At 64.6% G+C, this 18,467-nt stretch overlaps 1 protein-coding gene across 8 annotated transcripts; it reads right to left on the bottom strand.

Moving 5' to 3' along the window:
• Positions 1-2,404: 2,404 nt before the first annotated feature.
• On the bottom strand, positions 2,405-16,838 carry SLC17A9 (solute carrier family 17 member 9). 8 transcript variants are annotated; one of them, XM_080813839.1, is made up of 14 exons: positions 16,659-16,820; positions 11,280-11,477; positions 10,726-10,865; positions 9,270-9,369; positions 7,950-8,080; positions 7,378-7,474; positions 7,074-7,170; positions 6,407-6,494; positions 5,974-6,025; positions 5,353-5,473; positions 4,895-5,010; positions 4,197-4,252; positions 4,026-4,055; positions 2,406-3,481 (listed from the first exon to the last, which is right to left on the bottom strand). In XM_080813839.1, the coding sequence occupies exons 1-14, from the start codon at positions 16,724-16,726 to the stop codon at positions 3,318-3,320; spliced, it is 1,458 nt and encodes a 485-aa protein (XP_080669965.1). In that variant the 5' UTR covers positions 16,727-16,820; the 3' UTR covers positions 2,406-3,317. The 8 variants fall into 8 exon arrangements, 5 of the variants coding, with proteins under 5 accessions (XP_080669965.1, XP_080669964.1, XP_080669968.1 ...); XM_080813838.1 differs by having other exon boundaries at positions 2,406-3,588; XR_013967429.1 differs by lacking the exon at positions 5,974-6,025 and having other exon boundaries at positions 2,405-3,481; positions 7,937-8,080; positions 16,659-16,791.
• Between the last annotated feature and the right edge of the window lie 1,629 nt (positions 16,839-18,467).

Here is an 18,467-nt window from a genome sequence, read left to right on the forward strand (position 1 = left end):
TTTGGTGACCAGGAGGGGACGGTCCTGTACATGGGTGGGAGATGAAGGGAGGGCCCCCGGGAGGCAGCCTGGACCAGCACTGGAGGGGTCTCCTGTGGAGGCCTCTGTTCCCAGAGTCTAAACTCCCACAGTCCCACTGCCTACTTGCTCAGGTGGGAGGACACGCCCCTCAAGGAGGCCTGTGCCCCTGAGGACCCAGGGTCCCCAGCCCTGGGGAAGAGGTGGGGGGGACGAGCCCTGGAGCTCCACTCCCTGGCCAGTTAACAGTGGGGATGGAAATCTCCCCGTCCCAGAGCCGTCCCAGCCCCTCCCCGCCCCTGCTGCGGTGGCCGCACGGGTCCCCTGCACTGCACCATCCTTCCAACAGTTCCCGCGGTACAGCCCAGCGCTGGGAGCTCTGCCTGCCTGTGGGCACTGAGCAGCCGGACCCGGAGCCGGGGGTGGAGGGGGTGGAGGCGGGGAGGTGGTCCTCACGCGGTGCCAAAAGGACGGCAGACCAGGGTCTGGCTCTGGACCGGCCTCGGGACACAGGCCTGTCCGACGGCGCCCTCTGTCGGCCAGCTGTGGGCGGCAGCAGCCTGGGCCTCCCAAGGCGCCCCCAGGTGCCCGAAGCGCAGGTGCATGCCCCGCTCCAGAACCGGGGGGTTGGAGCCCCTCCTCTGGGCTCAGCAGTGGTTGGCGAGCTCGGTTCAGTGTGTGCTGAAGGAGGTGGCCACAGCTCTGGGCTCTTGGCCCCGCCCCCATACCGCCGCCGGACCCGTCCCCATCAGCCGGTTGGATCTGCCGGAGCAGTGGCCGGGGCTGGAATGTGTCCCAACCCGCGTGTGGCATCGAGCACTCCGCCCAGGGCTGCCGCCCACCACCCTCCAGCACCCCTTTGCCACCAGCACCCTCCCTGCCAGCAGCCACGTCCCCCAGACTCTGGGGAGGCCTGACCGAGGTCCACCACTGAACTTGGGTGGGGTATGGAGAGCACACCGGGCTCCAGGATGGCATTCCAGAACAGGAACGGCAGTGCTGGGAGGAGCTGGGCCCCTCTGCCGGGCACCAGGCCTGTGTCCCCCAAATCCCACAAACCAGCCTCCCTCCTCCGATGTTGAGGAAGTGACCCGAGGGGACCCCTGTGGCATTCAGGAGGCCGGGGCCTTGGCTGACATACATGAGCCTCGGGCTCCCCTTCTGACCAGACCCACCTTTGCCTCCTGAGTCCCACATTCGTTCAGGGGCTCAAAGTCCTAGACCCTGCAAGACCGAGGAAGGGCGGGAAGAGCCACCTCCTCGCTTGTGCCCTCGAAGAGCTTAGGGCTGCGGGTTAGAGACGCCCATGTTCGCGGCAGCCGAGAGGTGGAAACAACCCGTGTCTGTCCACGGAGGAACGGAGGCACAAAATGTGGCCTCTCCACCCAGTGGAATATGGCTCAGCCTGAAAAGGGGGGGGGAATCTGGCACCTGCTTTCGGGTGGACGCACCTGGAGGCCATCCCGCTCCGTGGAACGGGCCAGTCACTGAAGGACACTTACTGCACAAGTCCCATGCTGTGAGGGACCCAGAGCCTCCACATCCACGGGGACAGAACGTGGACAGTGGGCACAAGTGGCTGCGAGCAGGGCAAGGGAATGTCGTTTAACGGGGACAGAGTTTTAGGTGGGGAAGGTGGAAGATTCCGGAAACGGTTGGTGGGGACGGCTGTGCTGGGACCCTACTCGGTGCGCGCCCGGCCACGAGGAGAGCCCAGCTACGGCATCCGAGGACCCGACCACGCCGGGTGCCGCGGGACTCTGGCCGTGGGGAGTCTCCTGGGCTGGGCTCCACCATCGCCCGCCAGGGTGGCTCCGTAAAACCTCCCACCAAGGACCGCGAAGGCCTTTGTGGAAAAGTAGTATTCCTAGTGCAGCCCTGGTCGAAGCCACGGAGGCCAGAGCACAGTCTGGGAACCAAGAATCTTTCTTTCAGGTTCTTTCTGATCCAGCAGAGGGACAACCAGGGAAAGATGCCCGCCGTCCTCGTGGAGTGCTCCCCGGCCCTGCGGCCCGATTCTGGGGGTGCCTGCGGCAGGCAGCGGAGCACTAGCCGCCCCTCCCCTCTCCCCTGCTCGTTCCCCTCCACCTGTGTGCAACCTCTGCGGGCTTCCTGGGCTGCGAACCCAACAAAGCTCTCCTCCTAGTGGTTATTCTTTAAAAAAAAAAGAAAGAGTGGGCGCCTGGGTGGCTCAGTGGGTTAAGCAACTGCCTTCGGCTCAGGTCATGGTCCCAGAGTCCTGGGATCGAGTCCCACATCGGGCTCCCAGCTCCACGGGGAGTCTGCTTCTCCCTCTGACCTCCCCTCTCATGCTCTCTCTCACTCTGTCTCTCTCACAAAATAAATAAATAAAATTCTTTTAAAAAAAAAGAAAGAGTAATAAAGTAACAGTCTTCCTCTTCTAGTTTAATAGGCATCATTTAAATAAGTCTGGGGTGATTCTTCCACGTTCTTAGTTTCTGTTTTCTATGTACACATCTTGCAGGACCCGTTATTAATTCCCAAGGCGACCAGTTCCTCTGTTAGGAGAGAAGGACGATGCGAGAGGCTCCCTGGTCCCAGGGAGCACCCTGGGCAGGAGAGGGACCCACAGTCCCCTTATGCTGGCGTCAGTGGCTGCCAGGGAGGCAGAACACTTTGCCAGTGCCAAGGACCCACAGGAGAGGCGGGGCAGGTCCCCAAAGATGGTTAAGGGCATCTAGTCCACGGCCCACCCACTGAATTGCGGTCTCAGTCTGGCTTCTTGGAGAAGCATTGATGCCACAGCCGCTAACGGCCTTCGTGAGAGCTGTGGTTCCCACCCATGAGTGGTTCCCCTGGGGACTCGTGGTAATGCCAGGAGCCAATGTTGGTTGTCATGAGTGGGGGGGTCACCTTGTAGGTGGGGCCAGGTATGCAACCACAGTGCACAGGACAGTCCCCCTCCCCCCATGAAGAATGGTCTGGCCTCACGTGCTGGGGGTGGGGAGGTGAGTCTAGGCCAGCGGTGCCCCAGTCCCTGCAGTGACGGGCAACCCTCCCACCGTCATGACCTCAGGGGCACGTGGATCTGCATGGAACAGACTGCGTGTGTGACGACACAGCCACTACGAAAAATACTAATTCCTCTCCCCGCGGACAGTCCACGAGCCCTGGGGGAGGGTGCGATCACCTCACTGGAGAAACCGAGGCTCCCCCCAGGGCTGCCTGGCTCGGCTATGGCTCGCCCTCCCTCTGCTTGCTCTGTCCGGAGCGGGAGGCTCGAAAACAGAGCCTGTCACCCAAGGGAGACGGCACTAAGGAACCGTGGGCAGGAGCAGCTAGAGGTCCTCGTGGGCGGGGCTCAGGTCCACTCGCTGGGCCTCTCCAAACAGCAGGAACGTGCACAGCCCCAGGCTGCCGACGGCTGCCACCAGGTTGAACATGGACGTCCAGGAGCCTGTGGTCTCGAGGAGATAGCCCCCCAGGCACACGCCCACGACACCTGCAGCGGAGGGGGGCAGACAGGCCGAGTGCTCCAAGGCGGTCCCGAGGGCAGTGCCGAGGAGGGCATCTGGTGCCGGGGCTCCAGGAGGAGAGGCCAGGGGCGGCCTGAGGGACAGAACCTGAACTCAGGGGTCCACACCGCCAGGCCGAGGGAAGGCCGGCCTCAGAGGGTCTCAGAGGGCCAGAGACCTCATGGGCTGCCCAGGATACTGCCCCCCCCCACAGGTCCCTCTTCAGCCCCCATGGAGAATGAGCCCCAACATTATCATCCAGACACTCAACCCTGCGAACCCTGGGCCTCAAGGATTTGACTCACACCTGTGGGTCTTGTGGGGGCTGGGGTCCGCCGTCAGAAAAGCGACCACCATGGAAAGTGGCTGGGCTCTTGCCCTGCCGCTCCGCGGGCTGCACTCTCCCCTCCCCACTGGCGTGGCACTGTGGGACCCTCAAGGGCACCATGCCCACCCTGCAGGGCTGGGGTACCCAAAGGGTGGGGAGACACGGGGGCGGGGCCACCAGGAGGCACCACACCTGCCTCTCACCTGCCAAGGCCCCAGCTGTGTTGGCCACACCTGTGAACAGGACAGAGGAGGTCACAGGAGGCCCCCCTATCCTGGGACAGTCCCTAGGGGCCCAGGGAGGGGTGAGGCTGGGTGAGGGATGCCCGGGGGGGAACAGTCACTTCCTATTCAACAGGGGCCAGGGGTTCTCACCAAACAGGAAGCCGGCACAGGACGGGGCCAGGTCCTGGATGTTGACTGAGATGCCACTACGGGAGAGAGGAAAACAGTGACCACGGGACGGCCACCACTCCCCTACGCCCAGGGCTGTCCTATGAGCACCTGGAGCCTAGAAACTGCCAAGTGGGTCCTCAGACCCGAGCCCAGCCGGGGCCGGCCCACCACGCTGGGGCACCAGGACTCGAGACCACACCAGGGGCACAGCCCCACTCAGGCCATCGTGCCCACCCTGCTGTCCCATTCCCACCACGACACACTGCAGGAGTCCACTCCCAGGATGAAACAAACAGCAGGAAGACAAGCTTGTTCGAACGCACAGTCGCTTGCTGTCTACTGATTTGAAAACCATTAAGCGGCTAAAACAATTTCCGGTGACATTTTCCTTGTCAACTGCTGGGCTGCTGAGCACCTCAGGGGGGCCACTGAACCAGAGGAAAGGGGCCAGAGGACGCCCCTCCCCAGCCCCTCCCCAGCTGCAAATCTAGTTTTTCCCAATATCTCGGGTCCACGCAAGCTTGATACCTGGAGAAACGTGGGCCCCCGTGGCTCGCTCTCAGGTGAGCCTGAGCCAGGTGTCTTCTGCCACACACCCAGATGCAAGCGGCCAGAGACGCTGCCAGGTGCCCGTGGGCAGCATGGGACAGCCCTGGTGGGGGGTGCCTGGCACTTACCTGTGGTTAAAGGTCTGCAGGCCGATGGATGCAGACGCAAAGACCACAGACGTACAGAAGCTGGAGGTGTGACCCAAACACAGGGCAAACACGCTGGACAGCCCGAGGCCCATCACCTGCGGGACAAGGGGGGTGGCAGGGCACAGGCTGTGGCGGACACTGGAAAGCCCCACCGCTCCTGGGGATGTGTGACTCGAGGCTCCATGATAAGCCAGCCCCACTGGTCAGACTGAGAGGGGAATGAGAGCAGCCAGGCCCAGACACGCGCACCGGGGCTCAGCGGCACAGAGAACCCACAAATGCAGCTGGGAGAAGCGCTCAAGTCAGCCAAGCCAGCCCCCAGCACTGACCTAGGGCACCCTCCAAATGCCTTCTGGGTCGGGTAACTGGAGGTCAAACCCCTCGGGTCCCAGGAACCAAACGGGTGTCCAAAGAGGTTCCTCCCACCCCCTCTCTACCTGCATGAACTTCCGCACGGTGATGGTCCTGTAACCTGAGCAGAGGGAGACGGGGAGACGGTCCCATCGGCCCATTTGTGCTGAGCCCCTGACGGCCCCTGGTGGGTCCCGGCCGGCACGGCTGCAGAGAGGGAGCAGGGAGGGGAGGGACAGGCCCTGGGCTCGAGGTAGGGTGTCCCTTGTTGTGCAGGCGGCATGTGTACACACGTGAGCATGTATCTGCTCCCAGTGTCCTGTGTGCTCAGTGCACACGTGCGTGTGTGCATGTGCGAGCATGTGAGTGCACGTGTGCATGAGTGTGTGTCTGCATGTGCAGGTGCGATGTGAGCGCTTGTGAGCATGTGTGCACACGTGTGAGCACGTGAGTGCATTGTGTCCATGTGTGCAGGTGCCGTGTGTGAGCATGTGTGTTCGTGCGTGTGTGCATGTGCAAGCACATGCGTGCACGTGTGCGTGTGTGTGACCACAGGTGCAGTGTGAGTGCGTGAGCCCACGTGTTAGTGCGTCCGCGTATGTGTGTCCGTGTGTGAACCCTGCACTGGGCGTGCCCCTAGAGGACCCTCCAGGACACGGTGAAGCAGACACACAGAGGGAAGGCGGCTGGGACGGTCACCCACGCACTTTCTGCACGTGTCTCCACAGCGTCTCCTCCTCCCACCGCACGCAGACAGCACTTTGGTGAACAGGAAGGACTAACATCCAAGCGTGTCCGAGCTCTTCACCCTCAGGGGGTGCTCACTGGGGCTCCAGGCTCACACACACGGCCCACCCCGACCTATGACCTCTGACCCCATCAGATGACTTCTCCTCCTCTGAAGAAGGTCGGGGCCGCATCCAGCCCCTGGGGAGGAACGCCACGGCCACAGGACTCGGGTCCTCTCACGGCGCCCCACTCCCCCAGGGAAACTGAGGCTGGGGTCCCATGCTGACAGGAGGTCCTCAGGGGCAAGGCCCCTTCCCATCCCTGTAGAACTCCCCAGGAGGGGTGCCTCCCGCCCCCCCAAGTGTGGCTAAGCCCGGGCTGGTTCCCAGTGGCCCCTCCCCCACGGCTCACCCTGATTGATAAGATGGTCAGACAGAAACCCGCTGAACAGACTGGCGGGAATCGCCACCAGCCAGGGAACCACGTTGAAGACCCAACCCTGCAGGAAGGAGGGAGGCCTCAGAGGGGACAGTTTGCACGGGCCGGGTGGCTGCCCAAGGTCACTGACGCCCAGGAAGTTTCTCCCCCTCCCGGGCTTGGGGGCCTCTTTGGCCCTGACGGTCCCCCCAGTGGCCAAGCTCTAGGCCCACCAGCGCTGTCTCCCTGCAGGCTGAGCCTCCCCTGTGGCTCCCCACACCGTGACCCGGCTGAGCTGTGGGTGCGGGCCTACCTTGGGGGGTCCTGGTCACCAGATGGGGAGGGTGGCCGGACGGCTGGGCTGGTGTATACCAGGCTGCCCGGCAGGGGACACCCCTGCCCACGTCCCAACCCCCGCTGGCCCACCCTCAGAAACGACCATCCACAGGACGGCTGCAGAGCCGCAGGGGCAGCGTTCGGGGTCCGGCCCGGGAGCAAGGGCTGTGACGGCAGGAAGCCGCCCTGCCAGGCCCAGGTGCCAACCATGAGCCTGGGGGTGGACATCACAGGGTCATGAGCCCGCATGCCGGAGCCGACACGGAGTCCCAGCACCAGTCTGCAGCGCTCCCTGTCCCCGAGAGAGCCAGCGTGGCTCACCCACCTTGGAGCTGGGGAACGTCTCCTGAAAGAAGGTGGGAAGCCAGGAGAGGAGGACGAAGAAGGAGCAAGCCGACGACAACTGGGAGGAGATGGCTGCCCTGCGGACAGGGGCCGGCTCAGCGTCCGTCCGCACCCCAGCCCTGCCCACGGGGGGCTCTTGTGGGCATGGCCCCCCACGCACCCCACAGGGCCCAGGCGTGGAGGTCAGGAGCCAGGGGTGGACTCACACCAGGGAACACCCGAGACCGGCCGTGCGCGACCCTATCCCATCGCACCCCCACATGCACTGTGGTCCCGAGGCTCACCAGACTGAAGGCTTCCGGAAAAGCTGTCTCCAGGGAACTTTGGTGTGCCTGGACACCGGCAGGCCTTGCGCCAAGATGCCCAAGGCCAGGATGAGTTCTGAGGGGAGCAGGGCATTGGCACATGAAAGATCCTCACCATCAGGGCACAGCACCGCTTGCTGCCGACTGGCTCCTGTCGGTGGGGCGGCTCCCGCGGGCCCAGCCTGATGGTGTGCGGGCCCCCCACGCCGTCCTCCCCGCACGCATCCTGGGTTGTCGGCATTTACCTTGGAGGCCCCACACCTGTGTGGACCTTCAGTCCTCCCCCTGCCCTCCGCTCTCCCAAGCCCTGCTTCCTGCCACCCGCAGACCAGCTGCCCCCGCAGCTGCCCGGGCCTGGGTGGCGGCTGTCCCTGCGCGCCTGCATGGGCCTGAGAGTGGGCACTTTCCTCAGGCTCCAGGTGGGGCAAAGCCGCAGCTTGGGGTCCTGCGTCCAGCAGACGGTGAGCAGCTACAGGAGGGGACTGGCGCCGGGCCCTCACCCCTCCCTGGGCAGCTGTGTTTGCTGGCGCTCGCCCACCTGGCCACGGTACCTTTTCCATTCAGCAGGCACCTGTACACGTAACACACCCACAGCAGCGTGAGGCCACCTGAGAAGTAGAAGACACTCGGCCAGCCGTACCGGTCCAGGAGGAGGGAGCCCACGGCCCCTGTCACCAGCATCCTGGAGGACACACAGTGGTGTGGCCATGACCCCAGGCTTCACTCAGGCCAGGTGATGCCTCTGAGAGCCCCCCCGCCTCCCGCCCCGGGGGACCTTGCTACCAGGGAAGCAGGCTCAGAAGGCCCCATCTGAGCATGTTTTGTGAGGGGTTTAGAGAATTCGGGGAGACTTCCGGATGCCTTGGACCCGGGGTCCCCGCACTGCTTTAATCCCTTGCTTCCCACCCTTCAAGCCGGTCCCCCATGGTGGTGTGACTTCTAAACTAAAAAGGCGGCCGCGAAGAAGGGACGGTGTCGGGAACGGTGTCGGGAACTCAAAGGAAACCCCCCGTTGTCCACCTCGCAGGCACACAAGCTGACATCCTGCGATTTCTAAACCCAGAAGCAGCACAGCCGAGCACAACAGCTGGACGCCTGGCAGCTCCGAGGTTCCAGGCACCCCCGTGGGGCCGGCCCTCCGGCATGCCAGGCCGTCCGCAGAGTCGCAGCCGGGACAGTTAAAGAGGGGACGGAGGAGGGAGAGCAGGGCCGGCAGGCACGGGGGTGCCTTCCCCTCAGCACCTCCGTGGGCAGAGTCTCTCCCGGTGCCTCCCAGCCCATGACACAGGCCCAGGGCCCCCCGCTGAGGCAGGGTTTCAGGAAAAGGGCACATCCTTCTTGGTACAAGTTTGCCCCATGCAGCTTATCCAGAAAACCCATGGCACGGGTACCCTGGGTTGTATTTGGGCGGCTCCTCGCCCATCCGCAGCTTCCCCCGGCCCTCCGACTTCCTGTCTCCATCCTGGGGGCAGTGGCATCGGGGGCCTGAGCCCCGGGGCAGCGAGGCCCCGTTAGCACAACGACACGGCCCTTCTCCCTGAGTGAGGCCTCCATGTGGGAGCATGGGCATGACGTCAGGACCACGCCCTGTGCCCCCAGCAGACTGCACCCTCTCTTGCCCCCCCCAGCACAGATGGAAGGAGCCTCAGTGGACTGGCCACTGCCCCGGCCCACGGGCCTCAAAGCCACGCCACCGGCCCAGGCGCCAGGGACAGAACATGCACCAAGAAACACAGGGACGGCAGGTCTCCTGCAGCCCAGAAGCAGCCTCCCACGTCACCCTGAGCTGCATACGCGCCCATGTGGCCTGTCCCTGCCCGGACCCCACGGGCACACCCTGTGTCGCCCGGCGTCCCTGGGCCGGGACTCACCCAAACTGGGAGCCGGCTCCCACGGCGCTGTAGGTGAACGCTCGCTCGCTCTCTCGCACCTTCTGGGACAGCAGGCTGGTCAGCGCCGGAAAGTACACGCCTGAAACGAGCGGAGAGCTGTGTCCCCTAAGAGTCACCCGGGTCCTGCGAGGGGGGCCAGCCAGGGTGGGAGCCAGGCTGGGACGAGTCGAGTTTGGGGTGTCCTTCTTGCTGACCTCACCCCCAAGGACCAGCAGGATTCAGCTAGACTTCCCGCGTCCCGCGTGGGAAACAGCTGCCCTCACGGTCCGGCCAGCAGTGCACTCGCAGCGTGGGCCATGGGAGCGACTTTGGGTCCCAGCTGGGGCTCCTACTGCCATCACCCTGACGCTGGCCCCAGGCCGCACCAGCCCGTGTCCTGGCGTGGACACCCACTCGTGCCCACGCACGTCCACGCTCGCGTCCACACTCACGTGCATACTCGTGCCCACACTCGCGCCCACTCGCGTCCATGGCGCACGCACAGCCCTGTGCAGCTGCAGCGCCCCGTATGCCCCTGCCTCACACACCACCCCACCCCGGCCATCGCCGTGGGGGGCCAGGAAGGGAGCTTGGCTGAAGTTTCCTTACAACTCCCTGTGAGTCTACAATGATTTCAATCTGATTTTGATTTTGATTTTCAAAATCTGATTTTGTGGTTCCCTTTTCCATGCTTTTCTCTAAAAGTACCAGGAAGAACTAAGAGGCCAGTGGGTGAGACGGTACTCTGCCTTCCCGTCAGGGCCCCGCTCCCCCAGTCCCTGCCAAGTGCCAGTCACCCAGAGTGATGGCTGCCCCTCGAGCCCCCTGTACTGGGCCACAGACTGGCCTCCTGGGAAGATGGGGACATGACCTGAGCTGAGGGCCACCTGGCTGGGCACCCAGAGAGCCGGCTCCCGCAGGGGCCGACTGCCGGTAAGCCAGACTGCCGGGGCTGATTAGCACATTGGGAGAGGTGTCGGTCCTGGGGGGCTTGGCCCCGGGGGCAGCCTGTGCCCACAACACGCGGACACTCAGCAAATCCCCACTGCGCCGTGGGCCATGGTGGTGACAGTTACCGCACACCAAGCTGGCTGCTGCCATGTCTCTGGAGCAGAGGAGGGCTTCTGATGTTAGAATGTGCCAGACTGGGAAGTCTCCAGAGCAGGCAAACCAGCCGGTGAGAGCCGCCGAGAGCGGGCGTCTGCCAGCGCGGTCCGCACTCCCGCCGCCCTGCCCAGGGCCGCGCAGCCAGGCCCGAAGCTCCGGCCACCTTATCAGCGGCCACACAGGGCCGTGGACATGCCTCCTCTGATCTAGGGCCCCTCGCACGTGGGAGCACTCGTGAGGACAGCCATGTGCACGCACGTGCACTCACACACACGTGTGGACAACACGTGTGCACCCCCCCTGCTCTCCCACGGCTGAGACCAGGCGGGAAGCTACGAGGCAGCCCTACCTTGGAGCAAGCCTGTGAGGATGCGCGAGAAAGTCATGAAGACCAGGTGCGCGCCGCTGAGGTGGGCGAGCAGCGGGGTGGCGGCAGTGAGGAAGCCCCAGGCGCAGGCCGACAGCAGGATGACCTTCTCCCCGCCGATCCTGCAGAAGGACAGGGGGACAGTGACGGGAGCGCTGCGGCCGGACAGCCGGGCAGGCTGAGCAGATCCCGCCCAAAGGAAGACCCCACCCGCAGAAACCACGGCCGGAGCCCACACGGGCTCTGCCTCGTCCCCCCTGCAGAAGAGGCAGACGGTAGGAGCGCAGGTCCAGCCTGTCCATCTGTCCCGACAAGCACCGCACTGGGCTGCCAGGGGCTCCTCAGGGTGCTGAGCGCCCCCGGGGGAGCTGTGCACCTGCCCGCATCGCCCCCGCCCCCCCACCGCCTCCCCCATGGAGCTCGGCTCTCCCGGTTCATGTCTTGCTTGGTGGGGGGGCGGGCAGGCGCACATTCATTCTGCAGGAGCCCCGGCCCCAGGGCAGCCCCAACCCCACGTGGGGAGCAGCACGGCTCACCGGTCCCCCAGGTGGCCGCCCACCACCTGCGTCAGGCAGTAGCCCCAGAAGAAGCTGCTGAGCACGATGCCGGCCTCCTTCTTGTTCCAGCCGAAGTCTTGGCTCATGGACACAGTGCACACGGGCATGCTGACGCGGGCACAGTACAGCAGGCACGTGCCCATCAGCAGCGTCCCCGTCCATGCTTGGCACTCAGGCCTGCAGGACAGAAGGGGCTGCGTCAGGCCTGGAGGAGCAGCACGGCCACCTCCAAGCACCCCCGCCCCCGGGTCTGTGGCTGAGACTGCGAAAGAGCCTCTCACAGCAGCAGGGCCGGGAACGACCAGCCGGCCGGCAGAAACGCAGGTAAAACGGGCTGCAGCTGGACGGTTGTACCCTCTGGCACTGGCAGTCAGGACCCGAGCACCCAGGTCCCAAGCAGCTGACAGCTCAGTAAGCCGCCCAGGGGGCGCTGGGGCTGAGGCCGAGGGAGGGCCTCCCACAGGGTGGGAGCAGGACAGTGGGTCCCTGGAGGGTGCCCAGGAAAGCGGTGTCTGCCCAGCAGAGGACCTCGGGCAGGGGACATAGCGCCTTCAGGGTGGTCGGCTCTTGGAGAACCTGGGCAGGGCTGAAGCAGCCCTGCGTGCCAGGGCAGGCGTCCATGCAGGGATCATCCTTCAGACTCTTGGCCCACGCTCCGCGACTGGCCCTGACACCAGGCAAGTCAGCAACTGCACCAGCCAGGAGCAGGTTACAGCCCCATGCACGCGGGACCCCAAATGGGGCCCCGGGGCGTCAAAACAAACAGCAGGATCTCCGCGAACGATGGGCTTTGGCTCCTAGTGCCGTGTTGACATTTGCTGATGGGACAAAGGCAGGACACAGACAGATGTGGCAGGAGGTGCCCTGGGCATAGGGGACCCTGGACCCTTCAGAGAGACTCTGGAAATCAAGAAACGTCCTCAGAAACAAAGCTGACTTTTCTACGATGAGAGAGGGAGGAGCTGTGGGTGCCATTCACGTGGGTGGGAGATGGGCGGGGGTGCTGCAGCGGCAGGGGGTTTTGGGGGGTGCCTGGCAATGCCTCAGGCGGTGAACACGGTGCCAAGGGGCAGGCAGTGAGGGCAACAGACTGGCGGGGAGCTCAGGTGTCCCACCCACACCAGATGTCCCCAGTAGGGCACGGGGGCAGGCGGCCGGCCTCTCCCCCAGGAAGAACGACCTCCTACATTTGAGGGCAACTTCTCGCTGGCAGGTGGTGCCCAAGCCAGGAACCAGATCGATGGGCCTAATGAGGTGTGTCTGTCACCCCACAGGCAGGCCCCAACCCGGCACAGGGCCCACCTCTCCGGGAGAAGAGCTGGCCAGGGGCACGTCAAGGTTGCCCCCGCCCAGCAGGGTGGACGGCTGACCGTGGGAGTCGTTCTGGGGACTCACCGGGAGTGCGAGTTTGCACCTGCCATCCGTGGGGTGCACGGCTAGCCCGTGGGCACCTCCGGTTGGGGTTGTGGATGGGCCTCTTGGAGCCTGTTTCCTCAAAGAAGAAGGGCTCGTGCCCGTGACATCTGCCCCCTTGATGGGTCAGTAAACAGCAGAGTGACCAGCAAGTTCCCGATGTCCCAATAAGGAGCCGTTGCAACTGCCTGGGAGGGAGGTAAGGCCGCCATGTCCACGTCCTCTGGCCGGCATGTCCGTGTGCATGCGTCCCCCTTGCAAACCACCATGTACTTTTCCACAGTCAGGAGGAGGAGGCACTCCGCCTGGCCAGGCCTGCGGCGGGACCATCCCTCCATGGCCGCTGCCCTTGAAGAGGGCACAGTCCCACCAGCAGACACAGCTGATGAGAGGTTCACCAGGACCACGAGGGGGTTTGGGGTGAATGAGTCCGGTTCCAACAGCCCGGACTTCTGTCCCCCAGCAGACCCGTATCAGTAGGCCAGGCCCCATCTGGGGCTGGTTTGGGAATTCCAGGTCCAACGCACCCGCCGGCTCTCCACGGGGTGTGCGGCGCAGTAGAGAACTCTGCAGGCAGAGGGGCTGGGGCGCCATCTGGGCCCACCCCTGGGCTGCCACCCCTCCATGTGCACGGGAAGAGGTGGGACCGCAGATTTCAAGCTAGGTCTCGGCGTCCGAGGGTGCCGTGGGTGGGGCTCTGGGGCACCCCTCTGCTGCCCTCTGCGCTCACACGAGTCCAGTGGGAAATAGGGTCCCGTGCTAAAAATACACCCAGTCTGTCACTCCAGAAGCCAGACACCAGACCCTGCTTTGGCTAGGCTGGGGAGGGCACTCCACTGGGAATTGGGCCAGTGACCCCCTCAACATCATGCCCCCCCCCACTTCCTGGTTCTTAAAATGTCCCTGGAATGATTCAGAAGCCAAGACAACAGGATAGACAGACCGGACAGGTCTCAGTGGCCTCGCCTGCTGGAGAAAGCAGCATAGAGGGGCCGGCCTGGAGGGCAGCTCACGGGCTCTCCCTCTCAGCTGGTTTTCTATCCAGAACACAAGACCATAAGGTCGTGGCAGGTCCAGGGGGTGGGGGACGGGCATCTGCACTTGCTCAGGGCCCATCTGCCACGGATGCGGGACCCTGCGGGCTCGGGCATCTGTCTCTTCTGGGGTTCCAAACCTGAAGAGGACAGCCCGTCTTCCTGGTGCCCCTCCCCGGGCCTAGACCAAACGCACCCTGTGGGCACTCACCCCAGCGTCCATCCCCATGTGCCCATCCTGAGGGCAGCAGGCCTGTCGGGGACTTCCAAGCAAACATCCCTGCTGGCCTACTAGGGAGCCCCAGAGGAACACGGTCCAAATGGCCCATGCGAGCCGGGCCAGCGGCTGGCCTGTGCCTAGCCGGCTGCCACCCGTGGAGCCCCTGGGGCACTGCTGTGGCCTCCAGATGCCCCATCCGGGTGACCCCCGTGGGCCCACAGTATCCCTGTGCCTCCGTGCTCGGGCTCACTGCCAGCATCCATGTGCCTGCCCGAGGGCACTAGGAGGACAGCCGGATGTGGGAGCAAAGCTTTCAACATCCCCGACAGCCACCGTCCGAACGGGCCCACACAGAGGAGCTTTATTCCCTTCTGTGGCCAAAGCCATGGAGGGTCACCTGCATCCCGCCTGGCCAGGGGGCGTCTCCCTGGTGAGCCCGAGAGCTCGCGCGAGAAGTCCAGTTAGAAACACCGGGGGCGCCTGGGTGGCTCGGTGGGTTAAGCCTCTGCCTTCGGCTCAGGTCATGGTCCCAGGGTCCTGGGATCGAGCCCCGAGTCGGGTTCTCTGCTCGGCAGGGAGCCTGCTTCCTCCTCTCTCTCTGACTGCCTCTCTGCCTACTTGTGATCTCTGTCTGTCAAATAAATAAATAAATAAAGTCTTCAAAAAAAAAAAAAAGAAAGAAAGAAACACCGGAAGGCCAGCTGAGGCTGACCCGCTTGGGAAGGGTGGCCCGTACCTAGAACGTGATGCAGCCCCTTGGCCTCCTCGTGACCACAGCATGCCAGTCTGCTGTGAGCCTGTGTGGGGCTAGGTGCTGCGGGCTTCCTCCCTGGGCCCTGGAGGCCCCCCGGGCCCTGAGCATGCAGGCACTGCCCGTGAGGCGGGTGAAGTGACTTCCTCTACAGCTGGTGGGGACACAGAACGAGCAAGTCCGGCTAGAGGTGGCGACCTGACAGGGACAGCCGCCTGAGGGCCGGTGAGCACGCCAGGACCAGACTCCTTGATCTCGCAGAGGGCTGTCTGGAAACACAGAGGCTACGGGAGGAGGAGCCGGGAAAGCTCCAGCCTGCTTACTCTGCCCGGTCCTGGACCTCAGATCCGTGCCCCGAGCTCAGCAGAATGCTTCCTATGAACCTTCTAGAACCTTGTGCTTTCTGTGCATAAGAAGCATCCACGGCTGAGCAAATGCGTGGCCACGTGGCTCCTTGATTCAGAAAAGGGAACGGTGCCGGCGCTGCAGGCCTGGAGAGAACACACAGGTCCAGGGCCACCGGCTGCCCCCACCCCAGGGACACAGCTGGCGAGTGGCAGCCCTGCCTCCCAGGGCCACGAGAGCAGACGCAAAGTTGTCAACGCCGAGGGCGCGCCACTTCGGCTGCAATAAACTGCCACCCTTCCTGTGACTGACATAACTGTGCGCTCAGGGGTGGGGGTGGGGATGACCTCGTCCCAGCACAGCCCAGGTCCATCCAGGACCCCCCAGACCCCTCCAGAGCTGCTGCCTCACCTGTCAAGGGCCGGGGGGGCTGCAGGTGCTCCCTCCAGAGCCACAGAGGGAAGAGGTTAAGGCCAGAGCCACGGAAACCGAACCCGAGAGGGAAGTTAGCAGAACATGCTATAGCCACAGCCACAGCACTCTGCCCACACGGCCGTGAAGCCTGGATCAGCACCTCAATAACCAGACAGCAGGGAGGGACAAGCGCGAGGCAGGCCGCAGGGCACTCCTGGACCCGGCCGTAGCAGAGCGCAGCGCCCTGTCCCGGGGATGCCTGGCAGGGAGACCCGGCCCTTCTCCGCCCCGCTCTCCACACCCCGTCCTGCAGGAAACTTCCAGCTTCTGTGGGCCACTTCGCAATGTCGGCCTCTCCCCAGCTTCCCCACTAGCTTGGCCCTCATCTTGCCCCAACCTCGGGGGGGGCGGGGGGGCTTCCCCTTAGAGGCTTCCTGCAAGCCTGTGCCTGGACGCAGGGGCAGGAACCAGCCGTCGCCCTGCAGAGAGCAGGCTCCCTGGGCACTCGGAGCTGGAGGTGGACCGGCCTTGGGATCCCAGGGCCCAACTTTGGATCCAGCGTCCAGCCGGCTGGCCTGAGGGGCCAAGGTCCACAGAACTAGAGCAAGGGCTGAGGCATGCGGTCTGGGGTCTGCTCAGAGGGGCCGTTGCGTGTTCCTGCCCTGGGGACTTGTGCACGTGGCAGTGGACGTGGACACAGAATATGAAAAGGAGTGGGCAGTCGGCCTGGGCCCCACCCATGGAGACCACAGCACACAGCTGGCAGGTGGAGGCAGGACTCAGGCCCACCCCCCCCTGCCGACAGGCTCCCCAGCTGCCCTGCCAGGTGACCCTGGACCACTCCCCCCGGCCCTCAGGCCTGGAAATCTGTGTGGTGCTACCTGGCAGTGTCAGTCCTGGGACTCCCAGCTGTGCCTGTGAGCTGGCTCTCCACCATCTAGGATAATATCCCCTGCCCCCAGGCAGGCCTTCTGCAATCCCTCCTGCCTGCACAGCCCCAGGACCCTGGAGGGCCTGCAGAGGGCTCAAGGGGCACTCGCTGGCCGTGGGACTGGATGGAAGGGAGGAGGATCCCGGATTGGGTCTGGGTAGTGCCCGACCTCAGAGGTTGGAGTGGTGGCCTCGGCCCCTCCCCAAGCCACCACGCTCCCTCCTCCCCCCACCCCACACCTTGGCCCCACCTGGACCACTGGGCGTTCTCGGCCCCGTCCCTGCGGGCCTCCTCCAGCGGCAGCGGCTGCGGCTGCATCGGGGGCGGCCGTCCGCGGGCACAGGGCTCAGCGCGTCCAGGTTGGGCTCCCGCCTGGCCGACCCACAGGGGCAGCACCGCCCAAGGCCACGTGTCAGTCCCAGCGGCGCTTCCGTCTGGCGCTCCTAGGACGTGTCGCCCCCGACGGCCACCGCGAAGGGCGGGCGGGCGGGCGGGCGGGGCGGAGCACACCACTCGTCCCCGCCCCGTCCCCGCCCCGTCCCCGCCCCATCCCCGCCCCACGCTCCTCGGCGGCTGTCAGGGTCCACCTCCCTGCTGCTCCTGGGGGCGCTGGCGCAGGCAGACCGGGAGGGTGCGGGGTTCCCTGCCGCAGGCTGGACAGACCAGGCTATGGTGGGGCTGTGCAGGGGCTGTGCCGGGTGGTCCTGGCACAGGGCATTTTGACTTTGACCTTGGACGCCTACCGTGAACTGGGGGATGGTGGTGGTCCCCCGCCCCCACCCTGCCCATCACAGGGCTGTGAGCATCGGGGACAGTCTTCACAGAGTGGAAGAACAGCCCCGTCAGGAGTAGCCAATTGTCGACATGGATCTCTGGAGGCGGGCTCCAGCCTCGTCACCTGGGCCAGCGTCCACACAACAGGCGGCTGCGGAAGGGGTCGGAGCTCCCCGCAAAGGGGTGCTGAGCATGCAGGCTCTGCCAGGCCCCAAGCGGGCCCCTTGGACCTCCCTCGCAGGGGGCTTCACGTGTCCACAGGAAGGACCCAGCCAGCAGCGTGCACACCGCGACCCAAGGGCAAGGAGCGGACCCTGGGCCGCACTGTGCTGTCCTGCACGGCTGCCTCCTCACGCCCCCCACCCACCCATCTCGCGGCAGCCTGGCCCATCTTGCCAAGGCTTCCCGCTGCCCTGAGCACCAAACCTGGGAAAGCCCCACAGCACAGGCTCCACCTCCCCCACCTCCAGCCCCAGGGGCTGATTCCCACCTTCCCCAGCCTGCACAGCCGGCCCCACTGGGATGGCACCGGCCGGGCCTCCCCCGCGCCCCCCCCACCATGTGCTCAGGAACCAAAGGAGGGACGACGAAGCCATCTTTTGAGCAGAATTAACAGCGGCAGAGGGAAACAAGGGCAACGAACTGTGTGTGATTTCACTGGAAACCAGGAAGATGAGCTTTATGATAACAAATGGATTTAATGCAATATAGGTTCTACATGTGGAATTCTTGAAGGTTTTGGAACAGGTCATTCTCTTCAAAGTGCTGGTGAGTTCACTACGTGAGTCTTGAAAACAGCGCTGTGCAACACGTTTCACACTAAAAATACGCCTGGACGCCCAGAGATTACAGACTCGCTGGGCCCATGAGTCTGGAGCCGTGCAGGGACCAGCACCGCCCCCTCCCCCGGGTCTGGGTACTTCTGCTGCCCGCCCCTCCCAGCCCCCCGGGGCCCCTGTGGCCTAGCCGGGGAGTCCTCAATGATCCTCCGGCTTGCTTCCCTTCCGAAAGCCAGTTGGGAGAAGGCCAGCCACGTGATGCCTCGGTCTGCGCGAGCAGTCAGTCGCAGCGTGGCAGGGAGAGAAGTCACAGCCAGGCAGCGCTCCGACACCTGAGTCCAGCAGTCCCAGGAGCAGGGGCCAGCGGCAGCCTTGTCTCCTCACCCCCAGCTCCAGACGGGAGGCACAGCCCCACAGCACGCAGCACACGGCACGCACGCTGGCCTGGGCCACGTCCACAGCTGGGCAGGGGGCCTGCAGTGCGACCTGCTTCAGGACGTGCGGAT

The sequence above is a fragment of the Martes martes genome (genome assembly GCF_963455335.1).
Source record: "Martes martes genome assembly, chromosome: 9".
Lineage (NCBI taxonomy): Eukaryota > Metazoa > Chordata > Mammalia > Carnivora > Mustelidae > Martes > Martes martes.